Genomic DNA, 20633 nt, shown 5'->3' with positions numbered 1-20633 from the left:
CCCTGATTTTTCACGGACAAATCAGGGGGTCAACCTGTGGATGGCCTGAGGTTTTTCACGGACAGATGTACCGGACATCATGGATGCCTGATCCCCCTCCGGACAAAGTTCTACTCCGGCCGGAGGCCGGCATCAGGATGGAAGGGGGCTCTGGCAGGCTCAGGCTTACCACCTTCAAAGGGCTGTCTAGATGCTGTCTAGTCGGCATCGGAAACAGACATGCCGCTTCCAAGTTCATAGTTGACAACCTTACATAAGTGTCTTCCTGATGACAACTCAGTAAGAACAGTAGAAAGTAACTTGCAATGTCACTTTCATAGTAATCTTGAATTCTATCTCCTCCGAGCATGGCCGCAAAAGTTAGTTATACTATTTTCATTCACTTGATACCAAATTTCTCCTGATTCCTGTCCTCAACAACATGCACTTTGCTAACAGGAAAGACATGCTTGATGAGAGTTACAATGAATTAGCTTATCCTTTATTCTCGCAGCTCGGAAGGCTGTTTTGAAAATTGGAGCCTCCCGAGGCCTGGTTTGTGAATACGGACAAAAATTACAACATCCTGAGGCCTGAGGCCTGATCCGGGAGCCCGGACATTTCTGCAATGAACGCATGCCTGGTCCAAAACCCGGACAAATTTGACCTCCAAGGGCCGGAGGCCTGGTTTTTTGCGGACATTTCACGCCAAAAACCGGCTTCTACCAACGGACATTTTTGGTTCCTCAGGATCAGGCATTTCCGCCAACTGTCGGGGGTCCTGGTTGTGGTGACGGCCGTTATCTTACTATAGGTGCGCCGGGATGATCGCAGCATAGTACACGCTTTGGCCAATTGCCGAGGGCGATGCCTCTTTCATCTTCGCTGGACTTCGCGTCAGACTCGTCGGACACAGGACCCCGGATTATAGGTGGGGAACCCTGAGTGCCATCCGGACAAATTTTGGGCGAAATCCACGCACAACCCTGATATAATCCAGACAGTTCGGGAGAAATTTTTTGAAAAGCCTTGGTGCTGGTACAGACATTTTGGCCCCATAGAGCCCTCGGCGAGCGCCAAAATGGCACTTTCAGGAGCCTGATGCCACCATCCAGACAAGATTTGGGGGGAAATTGGCACTTCACCCTGATTTCATCCAGACACAAAGGTCGATTTTCGGGTTTCGGCGCTTAGACATTTTTGGGCTCGCCGGATCAGGGTTGTTCACCTATAATCCGGGGTCCTTCGGACACTCGTCGGGCAGCGTGCGCATACCTCAACCACATGGCACAGATAACCAACTGCGTTACAACCTAATAACGTGACCCAGAACTCCGGACCGAAGCAGTATTTCCACGTGCGCGGCGCGGTGCAATGAGTCACAGCCTTGGGCCACATACAGAGTCCCTGTGCGTACAGTGGCTGCTGTATGCCCCTTTGAGGTCTCCTTCCACGACCATCTACCGTAGCTCTGAACGCATAACTGGCGTTGTATGTATGTGTCGTTCTCTTGTGGAACCCTAGCTAATGTGTCGCCACCGCGTTGCTCCCAGGTGGCATAAATGGACTTGCAGCAGTCAACGAGACCTGCATCTGTCCAGAGCTCTCCTCGCAGCTGGGGAGCGTCCTGGTTTTCTTGGTTCCCCTGCGCTCTGCGAAAGTGTACAAGCACTCGGCAGGTAGATGTTCGGCGAGCCATTCCCACGCGATCCCATTCAACAAGACTTCCTGTGGAGCTGTGGATCTATATCATTGACCTCCTGGAGGACGACGTCGCTGCACTCCGAGCCCTCCAGCTGACGTGCTGGGATTTACTCCAGTTCATGTGTCGCGATCGATACCTCGTGTGCGACTCACGGAGCTGTGCGCGACTAAAGCTACTGGTAGAATTCGGGATGGCGCAATGCATTCACTCGCTCACCATCAGGGCTACTTCGAAGTCCGATACGCGGTCGAGATGGCTGAACCATACGCTGCTGGAAGTGCTGAAGAATTTGCCAGCGGTTGTCACCGTGGGGTTAGAATGCGTGATGGACGAACCAACGTACCCGCGTGGTCATATCAGACTGGATACCGTACGGGCTATCCTATTGTCCTTCCCTGCAATGGAAACGCTGCACATCGAAGAGCTAGGGCTTCGGAGTGGCTTCCCCATTTTAGTACATTTGACTTGGACTTTGAGGCCGACTGTGGCACCACTGCGGCATCCACGTTGGTACTCTCCGTTCGACACACCCATACAGCTCCGGGACTTCAAATTCAAGACTTGTTACCCTAATCGCTGGGGCTCATCGGAAGAATTTGCGAGGTTTTACCTTCTCCGTTGGCCATTCAAGTTCGATTTGCAGAGTCTAGAATGGAATAGCAACTACGGCGGGCAGGAGAGCCAAATGGTACTTGCATACCTACTACGCAGAAGCAATGCATTGAAGCACTTGCATATCGGGTTTCCGACCTGTGATACTCTCAGAAGCGGAGAAGACACAGATGCCAGTGAGATTTGACAGTCGCTTGTGGGAAAGAGGCAGTTGTGCTCATTATTGATGACACTCCGCAGGTAGTTCTCCTCGGACGCTAAATAGCTCCGGGTTTACCCATCTCGTCTCGCTGCACCTTCAATACCGGTTTGGAAGTAAACGGTCTCCGGGAGCTATGCGCGCCTGGATGCCCCTCATCCTCTCCCGAGTGAACTCGAAAAATCTGCAGGAACTTAAAATTATCCTCGGAGAAGAGAGTCACTACATGTCCATAGACATCTCAAGGCTGTTGGACTGGGGTGCGTTTGACTTGCAGCTCGCCCGTCTGTGCACGGTCAGTCCACGGCTTGTCACGTTGTTCCACGTGAAGCCACCGTGTACGAAATCGAAGCTGGTGCCGTTGGTAACTCAGTCGACTGATATGATCAGGACACGCTTGCCGCACTCCCGCGCGGCTGGAGCGAAGGTGGGGTTGATGTATCTCGAGTTCGTGTCCGAGTATTATGTATCTGAGGACCCGATACAGACACAGTGGTTATTGTGATGTGCTGCTATATCAGGCCGTCCCTCTCTCGTAGGAGTGACTTTGTAGTCTGCCTTTGGGAGATTAGATGTGCTGCTGGTACATCCCGTAGATTTGACATTGTGCCTTCAGTAGTTCACTCAGGCTCTTTGCTATGTTAATTGTTTCTGTTCGTCCTGTGAAATGTTATGTTGTGCAATTACATGTTTGACCTTTCCACTGCTTCTTGCGTCAGGATACAATGAGCCCCCACTGATGACGGCTTCTGTGCGCACCTTCAGGCCCCTAGCTGCGAACCTCGAATGAGAGTGCTCCACAGTTAGTCCAAGATCAAGGTATGGGTAGCATGCTGAAGAGCACGTTGACACCTGGCAGGTGCAAAAGACACGGAAAAGAGGCTGCGATGCTACTCCTGTTCAATATCAAGGTATTCTACATAATCTCTAGGTAAAAACATAAGGATCAATACATGAGGAATATCACGAGATGTCCCAGCATACTGATATCCTGTCAGATCCAAACAATCCGTCATCACGGTCACGATCGATCTGCTAGCAGTAGCTTTGGAGAAAGGGAAAGTCCCAGCATAGCGAGAATGCCGCCATGATATTGGAGGGAGGTTTAGGCACACGCAGGTCTATAGACCTGTCGTCCTCCTTCAACGACACGAGTTTGAATAGAGGACAGAAGTCACGGTCCTTGCTGACGTCCGCTTTGAATTCCCCAGTAGTGGTACTGTGGACCCACTGCACTTCGGCGTCACCCGTCGTCTTAGCAGATTGCTCACTGAGGCCAATGACGATCTTTTTGGTGCGCGGCGACGATAGGTAGCGGGCGTACGACGAGCACCGGTGCACTTCAGAGACGACGACGCAGTCGCGCATCGTGTCGTCCTCCAGTAATTCTCTGAGGCGCCCGGGTGGATCGATCGCCAAGATAGTATCGTTCTGCATCGCGAGGACGGCACCGCCGCTGGATGGGAAGCGATAGCCGGCCGTGACTCTGCAGTCCGCGAGACCAGGCTCTTGTCTATGTTAATATCTAGGTTAGAAGGGGAGGATATTGAAAGACAGAAGAGACATGGATGTACCCTGCTGCATCGCGCGAGACGTCCAACACTTTTGCATTCTGAGACACGAACCAGGTCACCACGTTCGAGGCCTCCGCTCCGTACTCTGTCGGTTTCGGGATGTCATATCTCTCTGCCAGCCCGTCCTGGTAGATATTTCCCTCCTTCACAAAGATGCCACCCCTGTCCGCCCAAGGGAGCCAACCGGAACTCCCGGCGATGATACGCCCCCAATCGCCTGCTTGGACGATTGTCTCTGGGTCCCAATTGGGATACTTGTTGGCCGCGTGGTATATGAGCTTGACATACTTGCGCTCGCTGTCGGACGACATGTTCTTCTCTTTGTAAGCCGGATAATGGAAGAGGAGGTTATGCGAGATTGAAACGTTCTGAGCTGATCGATAGATGTGCGGCGTGCAATGGCTTTAACTGACGGTCTAAGCAAGTTCCGGCAGAGCTATCAGGCTGTGGGGCCTATGCAAGCAGATAGCTATGCAGTAGTCAGATTACCGGTGCACGTCTGCAACTGTCCATCCAGTCCAAGACGATCAAACGCAGTGAGTCTAATATGTCCGGTGGTGGTAGAACCTCAAAGACATACCGTACGCAGTATCGACTCGGTGACGATGCTGAGAGTAGGAGAGATAAGCACGCTCGGCGCTCAAAGGCGCGGCAGTGGACCACAACTGACTTCTGTGGCTGTTATGCTGCTAATATATAGACGTAATGAAATCTTGACGGTACTTGTATACACTTCCAAGTTCCGGAAGACCTGAAGAGCCTCAGATACGCCTAATTCAGCACCGTAGGACTTCTAGAGTTCACCCAGAGTTAAAGTTCCGCAGCAAAGCAAGGCATATCCGCTGTGGGTGGTTGTATTAGAAGCACGAAGGTGGCAGCGAGAACTGCATTTGTAACTGTGAGCGCTAGAACCACCAAAGCTTTGGGGAAAGTTGCACCGTAGTAGTGGTCCACATAAAATAAAATAAACGACACTGCACTAGCACCCGTAGGGCACTGTAGGCAGCTACAAGAGCATGAGGCTATCGTGAAAAGAGCGACAACCCACGTCAAAAATCGACTGTTCCCCGCCAAACTGCCAGCGCCGCTAAGAACGTAGACAGTTTTGTTAGGAAACTTGTGCAACACAAGAAGAGCGCATTTAAAGAGGAAGACCTTCCTATAGTACTGGAGGACTTGTCAACTGCAGGCTCGTGGTCTGTCTAGACAAGGTTTCTGCTCTGAGCCCTATGAATCAAGCCCTGAGTTCTGAAGATGCCCAGAGGAAAGTGTTTGACTCTCACGGGGTTGACCAAATGCCCGACCACACAGCGATATCTACGTTGCGTCCGTGTCAAGTCTTCCATGTCACTGACACTGACGCGTACCGGTCGACACTGCGGCGGTCTTCCTTTGTCCAGCAAGGGTCCATCTTTAACAATACTTTCTCGAACCTGAGCAACTGGAGGTCTGAGGGAAATCGAGTCGCGACTTCCCCATCTTGAGCATGCTCATGCAGATAGTCGTCGATATACGCGGTCGTTTGCGTCGATGTGATCGTGAGGCAGTGCGCCAAAAGCTGGAGACCCCTTGCGGTTGGAAGGCCATCCATTGCTAGCGTGCTGGTTGAGCCTCGAGCGTCCGATACGACCGCGGTCCATGCAGGTTCATGACGCTAGCCATGTACTGTTTAACTCAATATTGTTTCTGCACCATCACCACAGCCCGCACCAACGGAAGACTCACCTAGCAATCTGGCGATTGGCATTATGGTGACGTCGGGTGGTGAGTTATTGCGGTGATCCGGGTGGTCATTCACATACAGTCCGTGGGTTCCTACAGTCAACAGAGTCGTCGACAGGACAGCGTAGTCTCCCAATGGTAGTGTAGCTACTCTGCTTCAACCTTCGTACCTCAGGATATCCGACGTATCTACACCAGGAAAACCCAACTTTACTTAGTCCGACTTTTTGTCCTTTTTTGCCTTATTTAAGGCTCATAAGTGCATTTAAGTAACATAAGGACACCTCTAAGTAAAAGTTAGATTTTCCAGATGCAATACATTAAATAATTTTGTTGACATTCTATTCAACTTCTAACATTTCATTGTTAAGACAGATTGACATTTGAACCACTCCAGTCAGTCTGATGATTTTATCCATTCTAATGGCATTCTATTGAAATACAAGGGCATTATAAGTTCCACACCTTTTTTGTGATGTACATCACACTATTAATTTCTATGTGCCAGTATCAAAGTAATGTTACCAAATATATTTCAAAAATTCTTTCTGGAGCAAACCAAAATGGTTCATCTGTACATGCCAGCAGGAAGCATATTTTTCATGTAGTTCAACACAACACGACACATTGGTGGGGAGGAGACACATTTTCTAAAGTGTGGTGTTTGCAAATGCACGTGATATGCCGATTGGCAGACCTCTTAGAAAGAACTCCCTTATGGAAAGCAGACATTACTAGGCTAACACATTAAGTATCCTGTTTTGTTTGAATGTCAGTTATTGACCCACAATGTAGGTGACAATGAAGGCTAGAATGCCGGGTATTCAATTAAAAGGATTTAGCTTCCACCATAAGTACTTGTACTGCATTGCATATTCGAGCCCTCGTACGAAAGCCATAAGTGAGCGGTGTCGGGGAATGGTGCTCGCGCCGCTACCATTGGTTAACTCAATCCTAGCCAATCGGCGAGTCTAGCGATTTTGATGGCAAATGTCACGTGCACATACGCCATAATGTGGCTGAGATTCTTCATCCATGTCGCACTCTCGTACGCATGTTGAGCCGCTTGCGTTCCATCTTGCAATCATTCATATCCGTTTCTCGTTCTCAGGCCTTGCAAAACGGTCGCGGTGTAAGCTCTGTGACGATGTCAGGTTAGTCGATATCTCTTCCATTCAAAGGCAGACAGCCGAATGCTAAGTTCGTCTGAAGGTGGGAACCCAGAAATCGCGACGTTTGCCGCGGGGTGCTTCTGGGGCGTCGAGCACATATTCTTGAAGTACTATCCCATTGCGGAGCAGAAGGGCATCCTCAAAACCGCCGTGGGCTACACCGGTGGGAAGGATGATGCCAAGGACCCTAACTACCGACAAGTCTGCACAGGCACCACAGATCACGCGGAGTCGTTGAGGATTGAATTCGATCCGAATGTGGTGGAGTACGACGAACTGGTTGGTGCGTGACTATATGCGCCTTATTAGTTTGCAAATGCTCATGAAAGACCGATCTCAGAGTTCTTCTACCGTACTCACGACCCAACGACCGTGAACAGCCAGGGCGCTGATCAAGGAACCCGTACGTTATCTCTTGATATATTCCTGCACTTTCGGTTGTTCAGTGCGCGACTTCCAGAGTACCGCTCTGCGATCTTCTACCATTCCCCCGAGCAATTTGACATCGCCAAACGAGTTACGGAAGAGGTACAGAAGAAGCATTTTGACCCCATCGGTACTATGTTTTCCGTGCTATTCCATGTATTTTTTCCTCACTGCTCGTTCTTGCGCCTCCAGGAAAGAAGATCGTTACCCAGATTGTCCCGGCAGGCCCATGGTACGACGCTGAAGAATACCACCAGGAATATCTGCATAAGAACCCGTCCGGCTACCAGTGCCCCACTCACCATCTGCATTGGTAATTCACTATCGGGAGTGCTATTCCATAATTTGTAGCATGGACAAACGCTTCAGGATGTTATCTGTATCCCTTCCGATGTAATATGACTTGATTTGGACAGACCTCCGCAGATCCGACGACATCTACTATGCCTGCCATTAGGCATACAGCCCGTTTGACATTGATTTCACATAAATGAACCACTCACTCCTGCAAAAGCTTTCTGACATAGCCAGCAAATTACTGTGGTCGGTGGCGGCGGCGTCGTGGAGTTGTCGGTACGGCAGTATGGGCGAAATCTTGTCATTCTCCACATAAGTACCTAACTGACTTGACGCCACTGATCCAACAGGCGCACAGCCATTCCTACTTGCGACGTTATCCTGGTCGTTCGTCGACGTTTCAATCAGAGAAGTTGCATCATATACCCAACCGCATAGTGCAGTCGAGCGCGTCGATCCCGTGCATTCAGTACTTTGGCCCAAAATCAGACGTGGCTATATGCAAACAACAATAGAACTTTGATCTTTGAGTTTGTTCCGGGCGTAGCAGGAGGTGAGCTCTGGCTATACGTCCCGTACAGGTCGGACACTGTTGGTGACTTGAATTTATACCCGTTCTCCGTGAACGTTCTCCAGGCACTGGGACATGCGAGACGTCTTGTCAACTGTGCATTCTTGCTTTGTGACCATGACGATTCCGGGGGCGATTTGTGACCCCGAGCGCGATTTGTGGTCCCGAGCGCGGTTTGTGATCAGTGAGCTCCCGTCACGGGCGCTTCGAGTCCAACGCCGAGCGCTCTAAATTTGCTGGTTGAAGTATTTGTGTCTATGATGCGTTGATGGACGCCTTCTTGGGCGGCGTACTTGCTACATAAGACGGGCCAGTACGCGGGGTATATAACATGTCTCGTGTTTAGCGCGACCTCAGCAAGGCAGGCCTTTCCTTTCACATTCATTTCATTTTCATTTTACCCTTTTTTACGATGTCACAAATGTTCGTCTTACACCCCTTGTTCGCTCTTCTGCTGTTGCTCTTCGCGATTTGCCATGCTGCCCCTATGTTGGAGTCTCGAGGTGCGTACGTTCGCCGTGGAGGCGCGTCTTGCTGACAAGTTCCCCCTCCGCAGCCGGCACACAGGTGGCGACCTTCGCCGGGGGCTGCTTCTGGGGCGTGGAGGATCTCTTCACGAAGCAGTTCACGAAGGGGCTGTCGAAGACGACCACAGGCTACATCGGCGGGAGCGCTCCAAATCCCAAGTACAGAGACGTCTGCTCTGGCGCGACAGGCCACGCGGAGGCGGTGCGCTTCGAATTCAACCCGAGCGTAGTCAAGTACGACGACTTAGTCGGTGTGTGGTCGCTATATGCTACTTCTTTTCCTGGAGGATGCTGATAACGTGGATATGCATAGAGTTCTTCTATCGCAGCCATGACCCGACGGTTGCGAATCGCCAGGGTTCTGATGTCGGAAGCCGTACGCCTTCTGCCGCGATGTGCATGTCGTTCCCGCTTCTGATTCGTGTTGTCTGCAGAGTATCGCTCCGTGATCTTCTACACTACTCCCCAGCAACAGGCTATTGCCCAGAAGGTCACACAGGATGTCCAGAAAAGAAGCTCTTCGCAGGTGGGTGTCGTCATTTAGTCCTGTCCTTCACCGATTTGATCTTCTGCCCATGAGTAGGCCGGTCGATCGTCACGCAGATTCTTCCGGCAGGCACCTGGTGCGACGCGGAGGCCTATCACCAGAAGTACCTGTAGAAGGATCCGGAAGGCTATAAGTGCCCCACCCACCGTCTGCACTGGTGATGGCATCCAGAGAGCGCAACACAGACAAATATTAATGCAATATATACCGTTGCCCAGCAGGGTCAGGTTGGATTTGCTTATCAAATCGCACCTCGCTCTTCGCCGGGGTCTTTCTGGCGCTCGGCTTCGAGGATCTGTGACGCGGCACCATGAGTAGTACTGTAAGTGACCTGGCTCAAGCTTTTGCTCCCGGAAGTATTTCCCGCGGCCATTAGCTTCACCAGCCCAATAGAGGCTATGCTTCGAGCCTTCAGTAGGTGTCCTTGAATATATTTTGTTCTTGAATGGTGCATGCTGTGTCGTGGTATGCACAGTCCATAGAGGATGTCACCACTTACCCAGGGGTCCCAGATTGCTCAGTGGTCATCTGGGATATTCAAGAGACAGCAGGGTGTCGACTGGGTTGCTGGGTCTAGTGCATGACTCAGATGGGGGGTGGCACCACACTACAGATCCTGGAAGCTTGTTCTCCATGAACTGGGACCTACAGCTTTCTGGCAAATAGATATGAGTTAAACACATCAGTTGAGCCTGGATAAGCTTGTGAAAATGCACTCCAAGGACACTGGGATTGCTCTAGTCAACTGTAGCAAGTAGGCTTTGCTTTTGCATCCATCAGCATTGGACGTGGCATAGTCTACCCTCAGAAGGGTGCATCAGAAGACACTGCTGAAGCAAACTGTAATAGATTTTCCATAGTAGCATAACACTTGAGATCCATACATGAATGATATGTCTCTGCATTGTGAGCAGAAACTCCAATATCAGCAACACCAGTACTTTTGTCACCGAGCTAATGAGTGCTGCCCTGCATACTTAACGCGAGACTCAAGGGGCGGCTGCTGCCGGACAATATTAAACACACTCGGTCACACGGAAATGTCACGCAGTGCCGCAACCGCCTGAGACCCCGAGGGCATTTCCTTTTTCTAACCTGACCCTGCTGGGCAACGGTAAATATATCTTAAAAAATGTACTTGAAACTTTATCTCCAAGTGCTGTAACTTCATATGCTCGAGTATTTATGTCTATTTTTAAAAATAATCCAGCAGAAACAGGGAAGTCCCACTGTATAAATAAGGTAAAGACACGCTTGTGCTTGGAGATAGATATAATTTCGTAATTTATTACTTCTGGAATGCAAATTCACCCATTTACTAGTTTGTTCATCGGCTTTTACTCGCGGATGAAGTGCGGACTGCCAAACGGTATTCGTTACACTCCCACGCATGCACTCTGCAAAAAAGGTGATCAGAGGATGGTCACGATGTATTAGGAACTGCGAAAACAAGCATTCCTATTGGACAAGGCTAGCTAGGTGCACGCTGCCAGCTGCTGTGGCGTTTGCTCGCGGTGATTGGCCTGATCATGATCGTCCAATTGCAATTCAATTGGCACATGGATCGCTGAGATGCGATCGATCCTTCTGCTAGCGGTAAGTATCTAGCAAATATTTCAGCTAAATCGAAGACGCATCTCTGCGAATTTCGCTTCGGAATCATTGTTTGTGGCGCAACGAAATTGTGCCGACAAGGAAGGCATTTAGACTCGTGACCAGTCTCTCTAATGCACCAATGCGATGCTATGCCGACCACGCAGCATTCCTACTTTCGGCTTGGGCTTATTTGGTCGACGACACTTTCTCGTTGTACCGCAAACCAAGAATCCTGACAGTTGGATTTAACTGTCACCATGAGCTGCATGAGCTACCTCCAGTCCCAAACCAAGAAGTATAACGTACACTACAGGACAAATACAGTGTAGCCAAGCGAAACGGATGCAGACACAGTCCTATATGTACAAGTTCAAACGAAGACATGCATATTTGACAAAGCAACGCTCTCCACTCTACTCCCCCAGATATCCGACATTCACAGGTATCCAAACTGCACACGAGGAACAATACTCACTAACGATCGTATCATAGAAATTCAGCCGGGCTGCGCCACTCCGCGTCCTTGCAGCCGTAGTAATCTAGCCATTCATTGACCTTGCACGGCGAGCGGCTCGCCGGCCACTCATCCAACTCGAACTTCCCGTCGAGCCGCGAGACGGTATAATAGTTGTCGCCTACGCGAGCGACGCGCACCATCGGGAACCCGGTCTCGATCACCGCCGTGACGTCCTCGGCGGAGAAGTGCGTGAGCCCGATGAAATGCAGCGAGGGTGGCAGGCCCGGGCGCAATTGCTGAGTCGCGAGTAAGCCACTGCCAGGAAAATATGCCATTTTAAAAAATGGACGCACCGAGACGAAGCCAAGCGCTTCTGTGGATGACGATGCTGCCAAGAGGGAGAGAGCCTCCACGCCCCGTGGGACCAACCACATCGCGACGGCCGCAGCGACATCCTTCGGGAGCGTCGCGGTCAGACTTTTCAAACCAACAAGCGATGGCAGGACACCCCACACAGTCGCGTCGTAGCCCAGCCGGCGTTGCGCATAGTCCGCGCTGGGCACAGTGAGCTGCAGCGTGCGCAGATCCTTGCGATCGCGCAGGAAGTCTGACACCGCAGGGAATAGGTCATGGTCGTTCAGACTGTAGCCGAGGAGTGAAAACGCGAAATGCCGCAGGAAGGGCAGCGATCTCGGGAAGTCACGGAATTGCGAGGACGGTGCACAGTCCAGCACACACTGCAGACGCAAGGACTCAATCTGGTGCCCATTCTGGAGGATCTCAGCGAACACGCCGGAGTCCAACGGAAACGCGCCGAGGAAATCTAGATGCGTGAGGTTGCGGATGGAGATCACTTCTGACGGGAAGGTCCAGCTCAAGTTGTGGATGGCTATCGCGCGGATGGACGTCTTGTTCTGCAGTAGGAAGTCGTTCACTTGTGAGGGGCTTCCTCCTTTCGAGACGATCGAAAATTGGGTGATATGTCTGAATTTTGGTAATCTCAGATCGGAAGTCCCGTCCGACGGCCTGCAATCCCAACGTAAGAATGACAGTCAGGTCAGTGGGTTAAGATAGGTTGTGATCAGCCCTTACATCAACGACAGACCCCGTAGCCGAATATTGACATTATCGAGGATTTTGACAACCGCAAGCAGATCCCTCCACCTCATCGCACAGTGGACGTTCTTCAGATTGACCAGCATTGGCAGCGCATTGGACAACATCCCTGCCCGTGGTATAAATCCAAGGCTGCTGACACGTATATACGCCACTCACCAGTCTGGAAGGTCATTGGAAAGATATCCCGTCCTTGATAGAAAATTCGCAACGTCCTGACATGCTTTGCAAACTCAGGATCGGTGATGATACGAGTGAGGATGTCGGCACTGCGCTGAGACTCCCATTTCTCTGAAGCTGATAACAAGCTGTTGAGATCGCGAAGTCGTCCTATTGCCAATTACTCACTGAAATAGATGTCGATTTTCTGGAAGAGAAGCTGGCTAGCGATGCGCGAAAGGACGTGCGGTACGAGTAGAAGCGTTTTCAGGTCCGCTGGTGGCAACCAGGATGCGATCTCCCTCCATACTTCTGTCGAGAACCCAGGCGTGGAGTTCGGCTCGACCGACGACTGCCACCGTTGAATGGTGAGCGTAAGTGACATGGCTGGGAGAAGGCGGGAAAAGAGGAGGGATATACCTTTCCTGGATCCCCGACGTGCTGCAGCATGAGTTCCTTCGCCCCTGGATGCTCAGGCTCGAGCGCAAGGATAGCCCTGAGGTCTGAGAGTCATAGATGAGTCGGACGCCCACATCTAGAATGCAGCCTGGGCCGCAGCAGACCTTGGTGTGCGCCAACATGAAGACCCGAGGCGAGCCTAGCCTTGGCTCTCATCAAACGGGCTTTCGTGGCATTTGCAGGCGATAACTTATTTATTAACAGACAAGACTGAACCGCGTTTTCTATCAGTGTCCTGGAGCTATGCAAGAGCCTCAAGTCAGGTGGGAACCATGCGCAAGTGAGTGAAAAGCGCCAACCGCTGGAAGTCCAGGTGTCCTATGGCGTACAGAAGTACGTCCACCTTTTGTTCGTCAGCGAGACCGGAGGTCACGTCGCGAATGCTGGCATCAAGAATTTTGGGATTGAAGACATTCATGCTGCTGTGGCACCGGGACCGCAAACCGCACTAAAAGGGGGGGTATCAAGATTCAAAACTGCGCGAGGACTGCGCGAGGAGAACGAGATCGTCTCCGTACAGGAGAGAAAGCTGACTGCGACGGTACTTTTCTCGCGACAACTCGGGCTGCTACAAATACGATTCGGAACACGTCCAGTATGGGAACGCGCTTGACCAATGCTGTTGAGGCAGAGAAAAATTCTGCCGTTGGGTTGCCACGTCGTCACACTTTCCGTGGGTGCTTTTATAGAAAATTCAAACCGCAGATGGAAATCGTAAGACGGGTTTGGGAGATGGGGTGATGGGAAAGAAAATGAAAGGACGCCGAGGATGTGCTCTAGCTTGCTCCAGTCCTGCCTCGAAGACACGCATCACGCGACCCGGTGAGTTCCATTTGCACGTGACGGACTCGCTCAGTCGCGTGATGGGCGCGCGCTGAGAGAACACGAGCTTGGAGTACAATTGGTACGGAGCGAACAACTACGCTAACCGGGAAACTTGACTGCACTCTGCCTGGAAGCAGGAAGCTGACTCATAGCTAAGGTAAGCCTGCAAGCAACGCGAGCCATTCGTCGGTCACACTTATGTACCGGGGGAAGAGGAAACAATTGGCACATCGCGACAAACGCATCACGCGCTGACGACAGCCCACGCAAGAACTGAGTTGGAAGACCAGAGAAAGATGGTCAACTTTGCACGGGAATTGAGATGTTGAAGTGCGAATATTCGTGTCATGCGTTAGGAGCTATCTCGACCGGATAGTCGGCCTCAACTGAAGGTTGCAATGCAAAGCAGTGAAGAGTGAGGGTACAGAAGACAACTCGAAAGAAATCCGCCACTCGCCGATAGCGGTCATGCCCAAGCACGGATAGTGTAGATATCCGAGCATGAGTTACTGAGCTGGCAAAGTAGTCTGGACGAATGTCCGAGCAAAGACCAGGTAAAAATTTCAAGGTAATATAGTTGATTCACACTATAAACATGAACCTTCTACCACAGTCTACCTCAAAATCTGGGGAGTTGTCGATCTCAGAGAGCGTGAGGGAAACAAGCCTGACGTACCTAACGAGACGACGAGCGCGGTCCCTTCACTTGAGTTTCGCGAAGAGTTTTGGTGCGACACATCCCTGCAAACGCGTGAGAGAAGTGAAGAACAAAGATCCTCGATGCGTACATCCACACAGTGCATCATGCTGCGAAGCAGAAGTCAGAAGCAGATCAGCGAGCGATGATATTATGACGTACTGGTCTGGGGAGGGCCAGTCGCGTCCAAAATAGATTTCAATCAGTAAATACTCAAGTCGCGTTCGAAACATACGCACAGCTATAATTCTTCGCGTTAGCATCGGGAGAAAAAGAGAGCAAACGACGACGCACAATTCTTCGACGCAATCTTCACCCTTGTACCCTTCGCCAGCATTCACTTTCTCCTCGCAATGCTGAAAGTGCTTCGTAGCCTCAGCACACTTGGCGGACTGCTCACACTCCTCCCGAAGAGCAGGGAGGATCTATTCACGCGTCAAGAGCTCGACGCGAACGCCCTGAACATATAGAATAAAAATACGCACGTCCTCGGGCTCCTCTTCCTGTGCGGGCTCCTCCTCCTCCTTCACCTCCTTTTCCTCGGGAGCGTCAGCGTAAGCGACAGGGAGGAACGACGACAGGAACGACGAGAGACTCATGGATACCAGGCAAAACTCGAGGTGTTGACGTTGAAAGCTCGGCCGTGCACGGCTCGGTGACGGAAGGAATCGTCCTCAGCTCCGACTCGCTTGTTGCCGAAAATCCTTGGGCGCTTCCAACATCGGGCGCTTGTCGACTCTTCGCTCAGCGGTAGCATGTGCATTGTGCACAAGTTTCTTCATGACATCGGAAACTCCTCGAGCTGTAACAAGCGGAATAGCCTATGGATGCAGCACGGAGTCTGTCGTTACAGGATATTGACGATGACACTCTGATAGTTGTCTTCCGTTTTCTGTCGGTATCCTCCATTCTTGCTATCAGAGAGGTGGGCCATTTGCTCGAGTAGATTTTCATCGCTCGCTCATAATATCGGGTGGCAGACATGTAAACGCATGGAAGGCATCTCTCGGATGCGAATAGTATGGCAGAATGCGTATACCTGCCAGGTACTACTTCAAGGGTTCCCCGCTCCCTACGCCTCTGCGTTGGATGCGGTCCAACTTGAGCGCAATGTCTTGCGCGCCCTCCGGGTTGGAAATTTCTGGCTTTCTCCTTCCGCTGCTCCACGGAAGGTCGTCGAGTTCAAAGCCAGTTCCGGAACGAGCGTGTCGGAAGTGCACTTCCTGCCCAGACATGAAGACCGATGGCTTGTGACTGTGTCCAAGGGCATCTGGTCCATGATCACCTGCTGGGACATCCCTTCCATCTGCGACCCCCCCGAGCGAGCACAGGCAGTCCAGATTGCAGAGTGGAGCCCCAAGGGAATGCTCTTCACGGGGTTTGTGGTCAACTCGGATCCAGACTCTGAGGGCATACTCGCGGCCTCTGTGAGTGGCAGAGGGTTCGTACACATTCTGAAGGTACTCGTAAGGACACTAAGACGCCATCTGCAGTCAGCAAAGCATTGAGATCTTGAACATTACTTCCGGGAGCGCCGAACCGCCTGCTTTCCGCACGGTTGACAGCATAGATACCAACTTCAGAGTGATCGCCCTGCAAGGGGAACTCATAGCATTCAGTAACGATTCGTCGGACACAACGATAATGAACTGGAGAACTGGGAATGCGGCCCTACTGTGTAGTTCGGAACCGCCGGTAGATCAGCACTTTCAGGTGAGTGGGATGGTTTACTGACGCATTTTGATTTTTAACTATGCCTCTCCGATATGTAGTACAACCGGTGCCTCCAAGTGGTGTTTACCCACAAAAGTATACTGGTCGTGCGAGCTAGGTCCATTGAGCTCTTCGCCGAGCCTGCGTTGCATCCTCCGAATGAGCCGTCACTCCCGCACTATCCGCTCGCTTATCACACCTTTGGTTGGATAGATGGCGTGTCAGTCAGCCTGCAAGCTCTTCCCTCCGACAGAATAACCGGGTGTTCCGTCGATCCTCTGTCAATCCTCCTGCGGGCGGAAACCGACGATCCTTGGGCATCCGACACCCACACATTGAATCTATTCACCCTTCAGCCAAATCCGCTGTATGCCGAAGACTCTCCTGTTATCTCAAATAGTGTCGATGCAAATCTGTCCCAGGTCGTCTCGAGCCAGAGCGCGACGTCTCCGTTGGAGCGTGCTCCGTACCTCTTTCCACCTGTACATTCCTCCCTCACATCACCCTCCGTCCACGGCTTCCTTCGGTGCACAGGGATCATCTTAGGGCAGTATGGAACCGCCGTATGGATCCAGCCTCGCCCCTCTAGAAGTACTGACCTCACAATGCTCGATGTGCACGCGTCGGAGACGCAAGCGGCTGAGACGACCAGGCCTCGCGAGTCTCTTGCTGCTGCCGTGTTCGCGGGGCCGCTGCAGCGTCACCATCCTGAGATCAGTCTAGACGCGAGGACGTTGTGGGCTGAATCTGATCGGAGCAGTAACTGGACCGCGATTGATTACGACGAGGAGCTGGGACGGATCGCACTTGGGTCGATAGACGGGAGGGTGACCCTGCTGGAGCTTGGATTACCTTGTGACCAGCAAGGTTGGACCCGTTGACATGCTAATTTCATATTTGCAACCACTTAATCTAATTCATCCTGGCTGGAAAGTTTAGGTTCAGACAGTTGCAGTTCTTCTGGAATGATTCATCGAGGATATTGCGCGTCGGGGCGAAACTGCGTATGTGCCTGGTGTGTTTTGGGATGCGCTCCACCGCGTGGCACGACGTCCCTCTCACTTCAATTGGCGAAGTGTTTTCGATGTTTGAAGAGAGCGGCAAGGCTGCTCTTGTCACAACAACGAACACTCTCTCTATCTCACTATTGTTAGGCGCCGCGAATAATGGTCCACCTTTCTGTGCGTTAACGTTACATCTGCTGGGTAAGCTTCAGTGCCATATTTGTTATAAGCAGCTGAGCGTGGTCTCAGCACGCAGGAGAAATGCAACTCTACTACGTCAGCTGCTGCAACGCGTCCGCTTTCAACCACCGGTGGTCGAATAACTGCCGCATCTTCGACACAACCTTGGCGTGATGTCCTTGTTTCAGATGGGGTCAGAACAAGAGAGCTCCGAGTTCATCTGATTCCCATGCACTCCCCAAGCCACTTAAGGTTCAACCCATCCACTTCCCTTCGTCTCCCACCTACAATTCTTCAAAACTTTCCGTTAACATGGGCGAACTGGATGGCATACTAGGGGCGGTGTTCATCGGTTCTCTGGTCTCCGCGATGTATGCGCAGTTGTCTTCTCATTTATGCTGCGTTTCGCCGTTGTCAGCAGATTATTCAGCTACGTCGAAAAGCTACACCTGCTTGCGGAGTTCCTGTGGTAATATTAATGTCATGACGGCCGCGTACTTTCACACCCCATACACGTGATCGTGATAGTCCGTGCGTGGGAATTTTCTGTGTATATAAACCAACTCTCCGAAGCGGTTGCCTTTTGATCTTTCCACTATCATAAACGCCAATGACGAGAGCATAGCAGCGATATGAGCACGACAGTCGTAAAGGCTTGTCGGCATTGACATCGCTCGTTCGGCACCAACCTTGTTACCACTTTTAAAGGGACGGGCTTGTACCAGTCTGATGGCGTTTCTGTTGTGGATATTTTGTTTGACATAGTTACTTGTTTATTTGTATCGAACTTTGGCTAGGTTTTCTGTAGTCTGCATAATATTATTCCATTGGGGATTCGTGTGTTGCATGCCTGGTGAAAACTGATCGAGATCGTGTAAGATCAAGCAGTTTAGGTTGGAATCGACTAAGTTTGCTTCGACGTCTTTTCCGTCACGGTGTCCAAGTTGTTTCATGCTAAACCTCAGATTCATAGTGTTGTGTCAAAGCCTTCTACAGAAACCTCAAATACCTGGAGGGCAATCAGACCACGAAGAACTTGTGGCAAGCATCTAAGGACAGACTTGACACATCAATGGAGGCCACCACCAGTGTGTGGACGCCACCACAATACGACTTGTCGAGAACTCCGAAATTAGTCCATACAGCCTATCTTTCTCCAGATGCAGAGTATCCTCATAACTTTGCTCGACTGGTGAAATGGTGAGCATATGTCGAATCTGCCGGGGCGGTGTAACACCGATAATTTACACAGGTGCCCAGATGGCTCGCTTGCCCTCGCGCAGTGCGAGAACAGGTCTTTGCAATTTCTTAACCTGTAAGTACACCCTGAAACTGAGTTGTCCACTTCCGAGCTTATGCCTTCGCGAGACCTCCTGAGCTCCTTGATTCCACGGTCGCCCACGCTGTAGTCCCACCACCGCCACCCGTAGTGCCTCGAACATTTATTCAACCCTCCCCATTATTGGATTTTGCATGGTATCCTTCTGCCAGCTCCAGAGATCTAGCCTCATTCTGCTTCGTGGTGTCTGTCCGTGAGTGCCCGGTCAAGCTCCTCGACGCCACGGATGGAAGAGTATGTCACTCGTTTCAGTAGTACACCAGTAGTACTGATCTGTTCTGACTGATTTGTACCGCTTATCCGGCTTGTAAGCTTCGAGCTTCATACAAGATCGTTGACCACCGCGAACGCCAAATCGCCCCCCACAGTCTGGCGTTCAATGTAACAGCCGACAAGTGTGCTTATTGTTTATTCAGCTCGAATTTTTCGGTAATTATCTGACGTGGACAGACTCTATTGCGGGTTCGAAGACGCGATTGAAGTGTTCGACGTCTACTACCCCGGTGAAGGTACCAGGTTACATACGACCCCGAACAAAAGAAGCCGGGATGGCCTCAAAGGCAAGCTCTCCCTTTTTTTGTTCGAGTACCGTACTACAGCGGTCTCTTTGCATCAGGGATCATCTCCGCTTTGGCATTCGCGGCGGACACATCTTCGGGAATATATGCCGCAGGCTCTCTCAGTCCATCAGCGCCCTCGTCATCCAACATCGCTCTCTTCAGCGAAACGACCGGTGAAGTACCCGTGATGTTTGTTGGCGCTGAAAAACGGCGGAACGGGGCAGGGTTTGGTATCCGGGCTAGCGTCAGCCAGGTACGACACCCACGTCTAAGTTCTTGGCATCTCATATGGGTTTCCCGTAGTTAATGTTTAATCCAACCCAACCATATCTTCTATATGGATCCTTCCGACGAAACGACGTGATCTACAACTGGGACCTTAGAGGCGATGTCAGTAATCCAGTGCAGACATTTGGCGGGCACGGCTCACCCTTCCCCAACATGAGTAATCGGCGTAAGACGAATCAGAGAATGAGGTTCGATGTCGATATTAGCGGGCGAGTGCTGGGCATTGGCGATCAGGTTTGTTTTGCCGTTGCTGCTCCGGATTGTTGCTGGCTTATATATTCGCTCAAGGACGGACATGTGTCTCTCTTTGACGTCACCTCAGGCGATCTCGCAGAAGCCGCGGTAGGTGGAGGGAATGCGAGCGCTTCTGCGGCGAGGGAAAGGGAGACCCACGCAGCCCTACGATTCAAAGCACATGACGGTACGATTCCATCACTTCGTATTGTATTTTGTCGTCGTGCTCAACATATCACCCAACGATCACAGATGCAGTGGGATCTGTCGTTTTCCATCCACTTCGCCCCTACCTCCTGTCTGTCTCAGGTTCACGACATTTCGATGGGGCGCGCGATAGCCATAGCCACGAATCGGATGAATCTTCAAGCTCAGACTCTGAATCTGACGGGGAAGAGGAAGGGGATGGTTCGACGGAGGGCACTCCCCGTACGGGCAAAAATGCGATAGTGAAGATGAGCCGCGTACGCCCTCAGCCTCGCACCTTCGATAGCAGTGCAAAATTATGGAACCTTACTGTGGAGGAGGGTTAACTGGGCTGGTTCTGTGTGTAAGAACTTGCGTTACAATCAAAGGGTCCGCTTAGTATAACGTATACGATATAAGTACAAGGCGGGGGAACGTCGTGCTAAGCACCGCAAGAAACATCGCGAGATATTGGTCAATAGGATTCAT

The 20633-nt window shown here is 51.3% G+C and overlaps 9 protein-coding genes across 9 annotated transcripts; 5 read left to right on the top strand and 4 right to left on the bottom strand.

The window, feature by feature from the left end:
- Positions 1-1541: 1541 nt before the first annotated feature.
- SCP_1000770 (hypothetical protein) lies at positions 1542-3000 on the top strand (the record flags this gene model as incomplete). Its single annotated transcript, XM_027761947.1, has 2 exons — positions 1542-2472; positions 2537-3000. The coding sequence occupies 2 exons, from the start codon at positions 1542-1544 to the stop codon at positions 2998-3000; spliced, it is 1395 nt and encodes a 464-aa protein (XP_027617748.1).
- Positions 3001-3530: 530 nt separating this feature from the next.
- Positions 3531-4380, bottom strand: SCP_1000760 (hypothetical protein; the record flags this gene model as incomplete). The annotated part of the gene is made up of 2 exons (XM_027761946.1): positions 3531-4008; positions 4070-4380. The coding sequence occupies 2 exons, from the start codon at positions 4378-4380 to the stop codon at positions 3531-3533; spliced, it is 789 nt and encodes a 262-aa protein (XP_027617747.1).
- Positions 4381-5248: 868 nt separating this feature from the next.
- On the bottom strand, positions 5249-5660 carry SCP_1000750 (hypothetical protein; the record flags this gene model as incomplete). The annotated part of the gene is made up of 3 exons (XM_027761945.1): positions 5249-5296; positions 5353-5386; positions 5437-5660. The coding sequence occupies 3 exons, from the start codon at positions 5658-5660 to the stop codon at positions 5249-5251; spliced, it is 306 nt and encodes a 101-aa protein (XP_027617746.1).
- A 1185-nt stretch (positions 5661-6845) lies between these two features.
- Positions 6846-7706, top strand: SCP_1000740 (Probable peptide methionine sulfoxide; the record flags this gene model as incomplete). The annotated part of the gene is made up of 5 exons (XM_027761944.1): positions 6846-6945; positions 7004-7246; positions 7304-7366; positions 7424-7519; positions 7582-7706. 5 exons carry the CDS (start codon positions 6846-6848, stop codon positions 7704-7706), a joined length of 627 nt encoding a protein of 208 aa, XP_027617745.1.
- A 963-nt stretch (positions 7707-8669) lies between these two features.
- Positions 8670-9328, top strand: SCP_1000730 (Probable peptide methionine sulfoxide; the record flags this gene model as incomplete). The annotated part of the gene is made up of 4 exons (XM_027761943.1): positions 8670-8760; positions 8814-9035; positions 9098-9160; positions 9219-9328. 4 exons carry the CDS (start codon positions 8670-8672, stop codon positions 9326-9328), a joined length of 486 nt encoding a protein of 161 aa, XP_027617744.1.
- Positions 9329-11413: 2085 nt separating this feature from the next.
- Positions 11414-13536, bottom strand: SCP_1000720 (hypothetical protein; the record flags this gene model as incomplete). Its single annotated transcript, XM_027761942.1, has 8 exons — positions 11414-11680; positions 11738-12410; positions 12477-12609; positions 12660-12797; positions 12849-13011; positions 13080-13162; positions 13223-13359; positions 13418-13536. The coding sequence occupies 8 exons, from the start codon at positions 13534-13536 to the stop codon at positions 11414-11416; spliced, it is 1713 nt and encodes a 570-aa protein (XP_027617743.1).
- A 1109-nt stretch (positions 13537-14645) lies between these two features.
- SCP_1000710 (Non-heme 11 kDa protein of cytochrome bc1 complex) lies at positions 14646-15239 on the bottom strand (the record flags this gene model as incomplete). Its single annotated transcript, XM_027761941.1, has 5 exons — positions 14646-14684; positions 14732-14750; positions 14876-14881; positions 14935-15065; positions 15126-15239. 5 exons carry the CDS (start codon positions 15237-15239, stop codon positions 14646-14648), a joined length of 309 nt encoding a protein of 102 aa, XP_027617742.1.
- Positions 15240-15463: 224 nt separating this feature from the next.
- On the top strand, positions 15464-17234 carry SCP_1000700 (hypothetical protein; the record flags this gene model as incomplete). The annotated part of the gene is made up of 4 exons (XM_027761940.1): positions 15464-15565; positions 15621-16081; positions 16134-16353; positions 16413-17234. 4 exons carry the CDS (start codon positions 15464-15466, stop codon positions 17232-17234), a joined length of 1605 nt encoding a protein of 534 aa, XP_027617741.1.
- A 1375-nt stretch (positions 17235-18609) lies between these two features.
- SCP_1000690 (hypothetical protein) lies at positions 18610-20491 on the top strand (the record flags this gene model as incomplete). The annotated part of the gene is made up of 9 exons (XM_027761939.1): positions 18610-18737; positions 18790-18852; positions 18906-19110; positions 19189-19271; positions 19327-19436; positions 19493-19689; positions 19740-19958; positions 20013-20145; positions 20211-20491. The coding sequence occupies 9 exons, from the start codon at positions 18610-18612 to the stop codon at positions 20489-20491; spliced, it is 1419 nt and encodes a 472-aa protein (XP_027617740.1).
- Between the last annotated feature and the right edge of the window lie 142 nt (positions 20492-20633).

Source organism: Sparassis crispa, assembly GCF_003851025.1.
Source record: "Sparassis crispa DNA, contig_000009F, whole genome shotgun sequence".
NCBI classification, from domain to species: Eukaryota; Fungi; Basidiomycota; class Agaricomycetes; order Polyporales; family Sparassidaceae; genus Sparassis; species Sparassis crispa.
Note: the sequence above shows the minus strand (reverse complement) of the source record. Positions and strands in the feature narration are given on the sequence as shown.